The sequence below is a fragment of the Heteronotia binoei genome, chromosome 8, assembly GCF_032191835.1.
Source record: "Heteronotia binoei isolate CCM8104 ecotype False Entrance Well chromosome 8, APGP_CSIRO_Hbin_v1, whole genome shotgun sequence".
Taxonomy (NCBI): Eukaryota; Metazoa; Chordata; class Lepidosauria; order Squamata; family Gekkonidae; genus Heteronotia; species Heteronotia binoei.
Window position 1 is genome coordinate 92,970,359 of NC_083230.1, and position 13,064 is coordinate 92,983,422.

General features: G+C 43.3%; 1 protein-coding gene across 1 annotated transcript in view; it reads left to right on the plus strand.

Annotated features, from left to right (window-relative positions):
- The window catches only part of LOC132575749 (tyrosine 3-monooxygenase-like), a 42,120-nt gene extending 29,283 nt beyond the window's left edge, over positions 1-12,837 (plus strand). The window contains exons 8-13 of the mRNA XM_060244438.1: positions 1,228-1,363; positions 3,180-3,249; positions 4,485-4,541; positions 9,052-9,147; positions 11,532-11,665; positions 12,646-12,837. Of these exons, the coding sequence (XP_060100421.1) occupies positions 1,228-1,363; positions 3,180-3,249; positions 4,485-4,541; positions 9,052-9,147; positions 11,532-11,665; positions 12,646-12,805 (653 nt within the window). The 3' untranslated portion in view covers positions 12,806-12,837. The remainder of the gene's footprint in view (positions 1-1,227; positions 1,364-3,179; positions 3,250-4,484; positions 4,542-9,051; positions 9,148-11,531; positions 11,666-12,645) is intronic.
- Positions 12,838-13,064: the final 227 nt, after the last annotated feature.

A 13,064-nucleotide genomic window follows, 5' to 3' on the forward strand; every position in this document is an offset into this window, starting at 1 on the left:
GCTGTACTACTCACTAGCTGTATTGCCATATCCCTGATGCCTTATGTTGTGTATGCACTGTATGGTACTGTTACACTACTTATGCATGTTGACATTTCACCTGCTTTGCACTTGCATAGTTATCAGCTGAATCTGTACGTTTAACTAACCAATAGTTTTTAATGTAAGTTTTCAAATGGTTTTTGTAATTGTTGGCATGAGGACCAACAAATGAGTGGCAGCAACTGGAACAAATTGATAAGTCAGGTATCTTTCAAAAGAATCCAAACGATGAACATGAAAGGAAATGACCACTCCAGTTGACCTTTGCAAAAATAATGATTGTGCAAAATCCCTGCCAAACCACACATATTAGCAGCTACACTCAACAGCCATTCATGGCAAGAGTGAAAGGTAGGGTCTACTTTAAAATTGATTCATTTTCCAAGATATTCATGATATATCTACATTTGGTAGCCAAAGAAATATGCCTATGCAGCAGCAGGTTGTAAGAGAAAGCACACATGTGTGAAACTCAGTTGTGCTAGCTGTGCATAAGTGCTGAAGAGTGCTTTAGCAGGATCTCAATATGTTGTCAATAAATCAGTGATAAGATCTTGAGTGGTGATCAGATTGCTGAAGGAGTTCACACATCCCTGATTTGCATGTATCCAACCACGCCACTAAACAGTCTGAAGCCTTCCTTAGGCCAAAAGAGCCTTCCTCCAACTTTTTCCTTCCGTGGAAGAGCCACATAAACTGGATGAAAGTATTGTAGGTTTGGGAACTTCCTTCAACCTAAGGTAGAATGCATGCCATTGTCAAGTTTTTGGTAGCCAAGCCAGCACACTGTCTGTTATGTACAGCATATATCTCAACCAACTTCTGGATTACTCTTTTGACTGTAGGTATATTTCTTATAGTCATGCATGGGCAAGGGCAATGTGAGGGCAACTCTTCTAGATCATTCAAGGGTCATACCCATTCTATCCCCAGGCTTTAAAAAAGGTAAAGGAAGTCCACTGTGCAACCACCAGCCATTTCCGACTCTGGGGTGATATCACATCATGACATTTTCACAGCAGACGTTTTACGGGATGGCTTGCCATTGCCTTCCCCAGTCATCTACACTTTCCCCCCAGCAAGCTGGGTACTCACTTTACCAACCTCAGAAGGATGGAAGGCTGAGTCAACCTTGAGCCGGCTACCTGACTTTATGGCTATGTTCCCCCCCCCCCCCTATTCCAGAAAGAACAGGCTTTCAGCTGAGACCAGCTGCAGGGCTTCTCTCTGCTCGAGATTTCCTTGCTGGCCTGGCATTTCGTGTCTTTCAGAGCACCCAGTACATACGACATTCATCTTCCCTGATGCATTCCCCAGAACCGTGAGTAGGAGTGGGGCGATAATGTAATATTTATGTATCATATTTTATCTTGCTTTTCCTGACAAATGTTGGCTCTTTGAACAGCTTTTTAAATTTTGCCATCAAGTTGCAGCCAAATTATAGCAAGAGACATTCAGAGATGGTTTGCCATTGCCTGCCTCCGCGTCGTGACCCTGGTATTCCTTAGTGGTCTCCCATCCAAATACTAACCAGGGCCAGCCCTACTTAGCTTCTGACAAAATATGATGAGAACAGGCTAGCTTGGGTTAGCCATTGCTGAACAGCATACAGAAATACAAACACACAATTATAAACATACAGTAATGCAAAATGTAACTCAATAGGGGTCTCAATAAGGTCTCAGTCAAGGCATGGTTGAAATGGCTGTGACTTCTTCTGCCTCAGGCCTTCCTGGTGGTAACTGGAGGTTGGGATGGGGTGGGCTCTCAGCTAGATCTTACTTTTCAGGATGTGGCCAGTGGGGTCTAGGAAGCCTTCAAAAGTATTCCTAGATATTGGCTTACTTTTAGATGTCTCTATCAATAATTTTTGACAGGTTAACACAATGACCCTTTCTCTGGCCACAAGAATGTCTGTTTCAGAGGGTAGCCATGCTGATCTGAAGTAGAATAGTCCAGGGGCACTTTAGAGACCAATAAGATATGCAAACTGGTGGAGCTCCTGATGACCAGTTTGGTGTAGTGGTTAAATGCATGGACTCTTATCTGGGAGAGCCGGGTCTGATTCCCCACTCCTCCACTTGCACCTGCTGGAATGGCCTTGGGTTAGCCATAGCTCTGGCAGAGGTTGTCCTTGAAAGGGCAGCTGCTGTGAGAGCCTTCTCAGCCCCACCCACCTCACAGGGTGTTGTGGGGGGAGAAGATAAAGGAGATTGTAAGCCGCTCTGAGTCTCTGATTCAGAGAGAAGGGCGGGGTATAAATCTGCAATTCTGGGGGGGGGGGAGTTTGCCACTGTGTGACAGAGTGTTGGTCTGGATGGGCCATTGGCCTGACCCCACATGGCTTCTCTTATGTTCTTATAAGATTCAAATCTCCCTTTGTCAGACAGGAGAAGTCAAGAACATCTCTGATCTATCATTTTCCAGTCTGTATGCAGTTTAGTATCTTCTGCTAGTGTTACATAAAAATCTAACAACAGCATTTGAATTAATAACTTTCTTAATTTAACAAAATAATATCTTGATTTTAATGGCCTTTGTTGATATTTCATTGTTATGGAAAGCAGGTAGCATATGGGGAATTTCTGACCCTTAAACTTGGATTTATGGATCACCATTGAGCGTGTTAAGTGTATGAGATGCTTTTATTTTCATAAAATAGGCAGTGCTGACTTTGAACATTCTCAGACATGACCTAATAGGCTCTACATTTCTTTCCAATTAAGGCTGCATCTCTTCAATGCAGTCTAGCCAACATTGCGAGGGGAATGAATGAATGAATGAACAAACAAACGAATGAACAAGCTGCTGTTGTTTGGTGTGGTTGTCAGGTTGTAGGGCACAAGACAACTGGAGCTCCTCTTCAACTGATTCCTTTCCGGGCTCTGTCAACCACCACCACTCATCACTTGCCACAATGGGCAGAAAATGGGTACCAGCTATAATGTTCCCGGTGTAGCAATAGGCAGAAGACAACAGGATCTGGAGAAGGTCAGGAGGGAGACTTCATGGTTGCTTTGTCTTCTGCTGAATCTGGACATATGTCTACATTCTCTGGGAAATGATAGGGCAATCTCCTTTTTCCAGGTAAAAGAAAGACACTTCATGATGTTTTAAAACGTTATTTGTTTTCACAGTGATTGCTGTCATGAACTCCTGGGCCATGTTCCCATGTTAGCTGACAAGGAGTTTGCGCAGTTCTCACAGGTACTATCCCTATCCCTGTGTTAACTCTTAACTATTTGTACTGCCTAGGACATTACTGCATGCTCACATGCTAGTGTCTCTGCCCTGGGGAACCAAAAAAGTACTACCAGGCTGCTTACTGACAACCGACTCAGGGCAGCAGCAAGCTGACCAAGAAGTGAGCTGGCCAGAAAAGGAGCACCAGAAGCATCCTGATGGCCCGTGAAAGAGGGACAGTCCATGGGTGCCCTAGAAAGCATCTAGAGAGCTCATGCACCTTATCCGCAGCTCCCCAGGTGCTTCCTGGCCATCCAGACAGGGAGGCACCCCAGCATAAAGGCATCACTTTGAAAGTCAGAGACAGCTTGGGGGGGGGGGGGGGATGGCAGGCAGATATACATGTACAGACACGCTTTTTTTCAGGGCACTCTCCTACTGTCCCTGGGGCAGCTTAAACCGCCCATCTGTAACCAGCCCCAAATTTCCAAACAAACATGCTCTTACTGGCATTATTTAAAACTGGTGTCATTTCATTGGTTTGTAAATGATTTGGAATTGGGGGTGAACACTGAGGTGACCAAGTTGGTAGATTCTACCAAATGATTCATGATGGTAAAAAATGAGGCAGATTGCGAAGACCTGCAAGGAGGACCTCTCAAAGTGAGTGGGTAACATTGTTAAATTCAGTGCATATATGTGTAAGGTGATCCTTGGTGGAACAAAAAATAAGCTAATTTTGCCTATGTGCTGATCATAATAATAATAATTTTTAATTTATATCCTGCCCTCTCCACTGAAGCAGGCTCAGGTCTGAATGGTCCGTCAAGATCAAAAATGATCCTGGGCTTGTAGTGGAAAGCTCAATGAAAATGTCAACTTAGTGTGCAGTAGCAGTATGAAAGGCAAACTCTATATAAGTGTGGTGTTTTGTATTCACAGTTTTGTATTCACAAAATTTGCTTGGTGTTTTGTATGTGAAGATAATTGTTGCTGTGAATTTATGAAACTTAGATATTAGTTTCAACATATTTAATCAGCATTATAAATATGAGAATATACATGAATGTAGTTTTTGTTATTCACCCACTGTTATTTTTGTTGTAATCACATTCTGTCACATGGGTCTCCACCCTCCCTAGCCAGTGCTGGAAACAGTATGCTGGATTAGCTGGATCCTTAGCTGAGTCCTGAAGGACTTTTCTTTTGAAGTCTTATGCCCACTCAGCCTCCTGATATCACCTGCTTGCTTGTTTTAGGATATTGGACTGGCTTCTCTTGGAGCATCTGAAGAAGATATAGAAAAGCTGTCAACTGTAAGTATTTAGATCCAAGTGGGCAGCCGTGTTGGTCTGAAGCAGTAGAACAAAGCAGGAGTCAAGTTCACCCATAAGACCAACAAACTTGACTCCTGCTTCATTCAACTGTAAGTATACTTCATTTTAATGTGGTGAAGCTGCAATACCAAAAAGTGCAGTCACAAGCAGAGTCATCCTCTTCTACGGGGCTTCTCCAGAAATCGCTCGATGTTTTCCAAATGGAAGTTTTGGAATTTGTGTTTTAGAAAATCCAAGCGCCATTTCTTTGAAAGTAAAAGAAAAGAATGAACAAGCAAACAACTAAATCATATAAAAGCCATCTTCTAATATTTCATCTCACACTCACAACAACCAGTCATTCCCTGATGGATCCACATTCAGACAATCCAAATCCAAATAAAATATGCCCTATTTGTTGCCGCAGCTGACATAACTAATGCAAACTGAAAAATTAATAGCATTAATATTCATATATGTGGCCATTATTCAGGCACCTGGTTGCCTGGGATACTGAAGATCAGAGGGATAGGGTATAACTGACAGTGAAAATCACCAGTCATAATAATTACCTGCAGATCTTGCCACAAAAAACAATTCTGTTGATAGGCCAATTCCCGCCCCCCAAGGATTGCTTAAACCAATCACACTGCTGACTCATTGGCTTGGGGGAAATGAGTTTTAATTTGGTTGCAGAAAAACCAGGTGGCTGTTGCTTGCTATTCTTTTCCTCCACAGCCAGACTTCCAGTTAGGAAAAAAGTTGTAGGATCCCACATGTGTGTGTGTGTGTGTAGTCCCCTGTGCAAGCACCAGTCCTTTCCGACTCTGCGGTAATGTCGCATCACAACGTTTTCACAGCAGACTTTTTATGGGGTGGTTTGCCATTGCCTTCCCCAGTCATCTACACTTTCCCCCCAGCAAACTGGGTACTCATTTTACCGACCTTGGAAGGATGGAAGGCTGAGTCAACCCTGAGCCAGCTACCTGAACCCAGCTTCCACTGGGATCAAACTCAGCTCATGAGCGCAGCTTGGACTGCAGTACTGCAGCTTAGCACTCTGTGCCATGGGGCTCCTATATATATTTACTTACATCTATTTCCATCTCAGTATCCATAAAATTTATACTTTTAAACATAAAAATAATGAGCCATTTTCCAATTTGGAATGAAGACACAGGCAAGCTACTGTCAAATCATAGTTTTGCACAGCTAGTGTTATATTTATTCTATTTATTATTCCATTTATGCCCAGTCTTTCTCCACAATGGGGGCCCAAAACAGTTTACATAATTAGGGTTTGTAGAATCTTTCGGGCTCAAGTGCCATGTTCTACTGGAGAAAGTTTTTCTTCCAGACATTTCGTTCTCAGCTGCGGAGAACATCCTCAGTGGCATTGCAGCCGGAGCAGACGCTCTGACCTTCTTGAGTGGGGCCAGGGCTGCTGGAGAGTTGCTGTTTCTAGGCTGGAGGGTGTGTGGTGAAAGGGCAATTGGTTTGTGGATGTGTCCATTGTTTGGTGGGGCTTCCTGGAAGGGTAGTGATAAGGAAACTGGCTGTTGAATGTGACCATTGTTCTGTGTTAATTGCTGGGAGGGTTGGAAGGGGTGTGAAGATAAGGAAAGTGGTTGTTGACTGTGCTGATTGTTCTGTGGAATATGCTGGTTGTTCTGTGACTTTCTGCAATTTATAGTCTGTAGGGTGTTTTGCAGAGCTGGGTACCAAGATTGGTGGATGAAAATGCCTTCTTCCTTTCTGTTAAAATTGTGCTGGTGTTTGTAAATCTCAATAGCTTCTCTGTTCAGGCGGGTATGATAATGTGAGACTGTAGAAATGACTTCAGTTCTTTCAAAGTGGATGACATGGTCTCCTTCTTGAAGTGCATGTTCAGCTACAGCTGATTTTTCTGGCTAAAACAAGCGACAGTGTCTCTTGTGTTCGGTGAGGCGGGTGTTGATACTGTGTTGGGTAGTGCCAATGTAGACTGCACCACAGGAGCAGAATATTTTGTAGACTCCAGGGGTTGAAAGTGGATCTCTCATATCTTTGGCCGAGCGCAGCATGTGGCGGATCTGTTGTGTGGGCTTGAAGACTGTGTCAACATTGTGGCGTTTGAGAATTTTGCCAATGCGGTCGGTGACAGATTTTATGTAGGGCACGAAGGCTGTACCTACACTTGTGTGTGGCTCGGGATTTGGTGTGGATGGTCTCCTGGGATGGAGGGCTCTTCTAATTTCTTGTTGGGAGTATCCATTGGCCTGCAGTGACTGGTTGAGGTGATGTAGTTCCTGCTGGAGTTGGCTTGGTTCACAGATGCGTGATGCATGGTGGATGAGGGTTTTTACAACTGTACGTTTTTGGCGAGGATGATGATTGGAATTCTTATTTAGATAGCGGTCGGTGTGTGTGGGTTTCCTGAATACTGTGTGGCCGAATTTTTCGTCATCTTTCCTGGTCATGAGGACGTCAAGAAAGGCAAGTTGACCATTGTAATGTAGGTACAGCCTTCCTGAGAGCTGAGAACGAAACGTCTGGAAGAAAAACTTTCTCCAGTAGAACACGGCACTTGAGCCCGAAAGGTTCTACAAACCCTAATGATGTTGCCAGCCATGAAAACCTGAAATCTTTGATAGTTTACATAATTCTCCTCAGCTCAATTTTATTGTCACAACAGCCTATGAGGTAGGTTAGGCTGAGATGGTGCAATTGGCCCAAGGCCACCCAGCAAGCTTCCATGGCAGCATGCAGAATTTGAACCTGAGCCTCCGCAATCCTAGTCCAACATTCTAGCCTTTACCCCACACTGGCTCATCACACTTGGTCAACTTAAGTTCATGTTTTCCAGTGTACATTTTCCAGGTATGTGACTACACACCAAGATGACAAAGTGCTAGTGAACACTGGGGTACAGTGTGGCCCTCCCGAAAGGTTTTCTCCAAAGCAGAATTTATGATCATAATCTAATCATTCTTCTATCTCTTAACACAAAAGTGGGCAGGATGAAGTAACAGCAATGCAACAAAATTGATAAATAGGATATAAAAACTTCATCACACAGGAGATGACCTCTTTTACCACAAGATGTGGCAATGGCCACAGACTTATAAGGACCAATTCATATGTTATAAAGTGCACTAAGTGCATGCCACAAGGACTTTGGACCTGATGTGCACCTGGAATTCTCTGCTAGTACCTCAGTTCTCAGATGCAGTGGGGCCCAATTTAAATTGAGACTGTAGTATTCAAGAAGAAAGGGATTTCACCTCCTCCACCACCATTTCCTGGACCTGAGATGGGCCCTGGAAGCCTCCATTTGCCTGATTGGAAAACGTAGACATAGACATCAGTAAGTTCCCCAAACAGAAAAATAGTGACTCCTTAGGAGCACTTTATGTCAGGGAAACTTTGTGTGTGGGGGAGGGGGAATGGAACTGAAGCCTCTTCTCCTTGTGTGCCATGGTCCTGATCCAGACTGGGGTCACAAGTGCCTTAGAATTAAATTCCCAGCTGGGGGCTCCCAGAACATGTCTATAGAAAAATGTGTATTGTGTGAATCAGCCTTTAAATAGCTTTTAGAGGTTTAGCCAAATTCATGGATGGTAGGATTGCCATGTCCAATTCAAGAAATATCTGGGGACTTTAAGGGTGGAGCCAGAAGACTTTGGGGTGGAGCCAGGAGAAAGATTGTGATAAGCATAATTGAACTCCAAAGGGCATTCTGGCCATCACATATAAAGGGACCATGAACCTTTTAAATGCCTTCCCTCCACTGGAAATAATGAAGGATAGGGGCACCTTCTTTTGGGGCTCATAGAATTGGACTTCCTGGTCCAATCTTTTCAAAATTTGGAGGATATTTTGGGGAGAGGCACTGGATGCTATATTGCAAATTTGGTGCCTCTACCTCAAAAAACAGTCCCTCCAGAGCCCCAGATACCCGCAGATCAATTCTCCATTATACCCAATGGGAATCGGTCCTCATAGGGAATAATGGAGTGCCCAGCCCGTTCTTGTTACTCCAGAATCGATTGTTGCCAGTGGTGTGGCTGGGCTCCAGAGCGAAATAGTTACCCCATGGGCCATTGTGAAATACAACTTGTTGGATATCCCTCTTTGATAAAGACAGTGGAAACGGTGCGACAAGCATCCTTTGAAGTTTCATACATTAATAATTACAAGTGAATTTATGATTGTATTCGTTATTTTGTCACGGTTTTTCTTTGGGTTCTCATCCTACTCTGTGATTCTCTCTATTGTATTTCCCACCTGGGGATTGGCAACCCTAATGGAGGGTAGGCCCATCATGGCTAAATGGAGCCTCCATTTTAATGAGGAGAACCACCTTGAATGGCAATTGCTGGCAGGAAAAGATAGCGAAGAGCTGTTGGTTTGGGGGGGGGGGGGTTGCCCAATTGTGGACTTCCTTGTGGCATCTGGTTGGTCATAACAGGAAACAGGATGTTGAATGAGATCTGACTCTGCTTTTCTTATGTCCTTATGTGTTTCTCAGCTCTACTGGTTTACTGTTGAATTTGGTCTCTGCAAACAAAATGGAGCTATCAAAGCCTATGGAGCAGGTCTCCTTTCCTCTTATGGTGAGCTGGTGGTAAGTAAGGGGCATTTATCGGTCCCTGATGTCTGGTTTGGTTTTGTTTTGTTACAGTGACTGCTGAGAGATGTGGATATCCTAAACATTTTGGATTAAATAAATTTACCCCCTATACTCACTAGAGGGCAGCATAGAGCCTCCAATGCATGCAACTGCAAAGGACATTTCTGCTCAAGAGTGAAAAGCACCAAGTCATCAAGCTGTAATAAAATAATAGCTAAAGATATTGAAAACACTGCAGATATTTGCTCATGTTCACCCTGGTTACAGTCACCGTACTCTGAATGTTTGTTTCGATCAGAAATGATATCTCCTCAGTTCCTAATCGTTGAGTACTTCTTAAACAGCAAGTTTGGACAGAGAAAGAAATCCCCTGGATTGAATTCTGGAGTATATTCTGCTGCTGGCCCTTGGGGATGCTATGCCACCTGTGCCCCCCACATGCCCTTTCCCTTATGATGACGCGTCTCCCTGACTAAGACCGTCTTTGAGGGCTGGGCTCAAAATGCCTCTCGCTTCTAAGGTCCGCCAGCTGCCTATAATTTCATTTGGGTGCCTCCATTCTGGGATTCTCTTCCCACAGCCGTTTGCCTGGTGCCCATATCTAGAGTCACACAAGATGTTTAAAAACCTGCCTTTCCCTCCAGATGTTTTCTTGAATTTTTAAAAATATTGTACTTTCTTCTTCCTTGATACATTGGCTATTTAAAAATGTGATTTAATCATGATTTTGGTTTGTTTGTTTTTTTAAAAAAATCCATTGTGCTATACATTTTTTTTTCAATTGTCTTGTCCTACTGCCAGTTTCAACTAGCTTTTATAGGCTGCAGTTATGGTTCCAGAAATGAGGGGAGCAAAGCTTTGTCGGGTGCTCTCTTAAGAGAGAATGCTGAGATGCCCGCGTCGAAGAGGGTAGGGCCGAGGATAGTGGCACTTCTCTGAGGGTGCTGGGGGAGCAGAGCACGGTGCTGCATTGTGGCACTGCAGAAGGGAAGGGGATGGAAGGGAGGGGAGGGGGCAGCACCAAGCCTCAGGTTTGTGTGTGCGTGCCCATGCGTAGGGCCCCAGGGGTGTAGGGCAGCAGGCAGTGAGTCTGCCTGGGGCACCATGCACCATAGGGTTGGCCCTGGAGCCACCTACAATTGTGGATGTGGCTTTAAAGGTGTATAAATTGATACTGAGTATGCAGCATTTAGTTTAGGGTTTTTGTTGTTGTATTTGCATCTTGAGAGCAGACTTCAGTCCTTCCTCTCAACAAGCATCAGGCCTAGAAACTGGAGAGAAGATCTATACAGCCAGGGCTGAATCCATAATGACAGTTTGCCTGTTGGCCAACCTCATGTTTTCTGAGCTATAGGAATTTACCCCAGGCACTTAGCATTACACTGTAAATTCAACTGTAATGTCAGCTGTTCTACATTATGTAAAATGAACTTTATGTTAACACCCAGGCTGGAGTCTAGCCTGTGTACCATAAAATGTAATGGCCCATACTTCACAGTTGGCAGACACCACTAGGTTGCAAACTACCTTCACAGAAAAAGTTCCCTGAGTTGTGCTGGGCTAATTCAGGTCATCTGACAATATCTGAGCATCCTTTCCCACAACAAAAAAACAAATGGGGAGGGTCTGCTTGAAAACTGTGCTTAAGACCCTCCGACCTTTCAACTCACTTGAAACATAATCTTGCTACGTATTTCTAATACATCTGGTTTAGATTTCAAAAGTATTCTCAGAGGGATATCTTATATTCTATACACTGCTAACCAAGAAGCCAGAATTCAATTTACTTACATTTTACATTGCTTTCTCTGTTTCTCTTTCTTTTTTCACACATTGAAGCAGAAAGAGTCCTCCTGTAGTCCCCCCCCCCCATAGTTGGTATAACATCTTTGGGAGGAATGACATAGTAAGCAATATGACACTGGGAGAAAATATGGGGAAGCCAATAAAACCTGACCTTGGGCACAGCTGAAATAATGCTGGTTATCAGGTCATTAAACTGAAGGTGGGGGAAATGCCCATCTTTGGGTGGGGGTAAGGGTCAAGCCTCCCATCACCAGGGGTGGAATTCTAGCAGGAGCTCCTTTGCATATTAGGCCCCATCCCCTGATGTAGCCAATCCACCAAGAAAAAAGAACCTTGAAAGCTCTTGGAGGATTGGGTACATCAGGGGTGCGTGGCCTAATATGCAAAGGAGCTCCTGCTAGAATTCCACCCCTGCCCATTACTACTCAGTTTAACCATTGTGTGGTTCCTCTGAAGCCTCTGCTGGATGCTACCTGCTTACTATACAAATCTCCATGCAAGTCAATGATTGTATGTTGTTGTTATCTCTGCCCATCAATTCTGTCACTCTTGTTGTTGTTCTTCTTCACTAGTATGCTTTATCAAAGAAGCCCGAATACAAGCCTTTTGATCCAGATGTGATGGCAGTCCAGCCTTACCAGGACCAGACTTTCCAGCCTGTCTACTTTGTAGCAGAACATTTTGAAGAGGCAAAGTCCAAGCTGCAGTGAGTGCAAACGTTGACAATATATTCAGAGAGATTTACAGTGCAGTCCCTAAGGAGTGTTGTGGTGATATGGCCTGTAGAACTTCACCATTGAACTATGTTGTAAATTCCACATGGGGACAAAGAAGGTAGACACTGACCTCCAGAGATGAGGGAGGAAAGGTCTCCAAGAACTATGTGGAGCCTCCATTAGCAGATGCTCCCACCCTGACAAGGATCATCACTAGGGATGGGCACAACCTGGGAAAATGCAGCTCGATTTATGGTTTGTTGACATGCCCCATTTGCACACCACAAACTGTCACAAAATTTTAGCCACCTTACAAACTGGTTCAGTCTGTGAGGTGGTAGAATGCTCCCCCAGTGGGCTAGAGACACTAAACTCACAGGGGATCGCTGGCTGACTCTCCTCTATCTGCCCTCCAAGTTTGGTGAGGATTGGATTTATGAGGTCTGAGTTATGGCCCTCTAAAGAAGGTGCCACCAGGAAAGTCCTTTCTGGGGAAACGTCTGGCCAAAAATTGTTGCAAACTTTAGTTTGTGAGCTGGTCTGTGCCCATTCCTAATCATTCTCTTGGTGAACTATCACTGGGTAATGCGTAAGGCCAGTTCTATTATGCAACAGTGTGCTTCTGACAAAGCACTTTTTAAATATCATTTATTTATTTATTTATTTATTTATTTGTTTGTTTGTTTATTTATTTATATTTGGACTTATATCCCGCCCTTCTCACCGAAGTGTCTCAGGGCGGCTTACAACATTATAATTTACATAGGTTTGGTTTAAAAACATTTACAAATAAGTTAAAACCATAATTAATAACAAAATAAGAATAAGAATAAAAGCAGCGGTCTGTAGATGCATTTTTGTTCCATCCAGAAGACTGTGGGGGTGAATTGTTTCTCTTCAAGACTTATTGATTGCTTACAGCAAAAAAAAAAAAAAATTGAACCAAGTCTTTTATTTTTTCCCTCAACAGAAAATATGCTCTTCAGATCAAGAAACCTTTCTCTCTTCGTTACGATCCCTTCATTTCCGGCATAGAAGTTCTTGATTCACCACAAAAAGTAAAGGAGATTGTCTCTTACTTGAAAGATGAACTCAAAAATCTCTGCCAGGCCTTTGAAAAGCTTTCTTAAAATAGTTGGCCAAAACCAACCCTAAGTAAGCATCAAGTCCATAATGTGTATCATAGCATTAAATCCAAAGGAAATTACATAATGCTTATGAAAGGAAGGAAAATGTTCTAGATAAGCTAACAGATAGATAATGTGAAGGTAGAGGAATTAGAAAGTGTTATTTATGAAACAAATGTAGTGTTTGCAGAATTAGGGAATTAAGAAAAAAGCTGGAAATATATATATATAATTGGTCCTTTTTAACTGAAAGATGAGCATA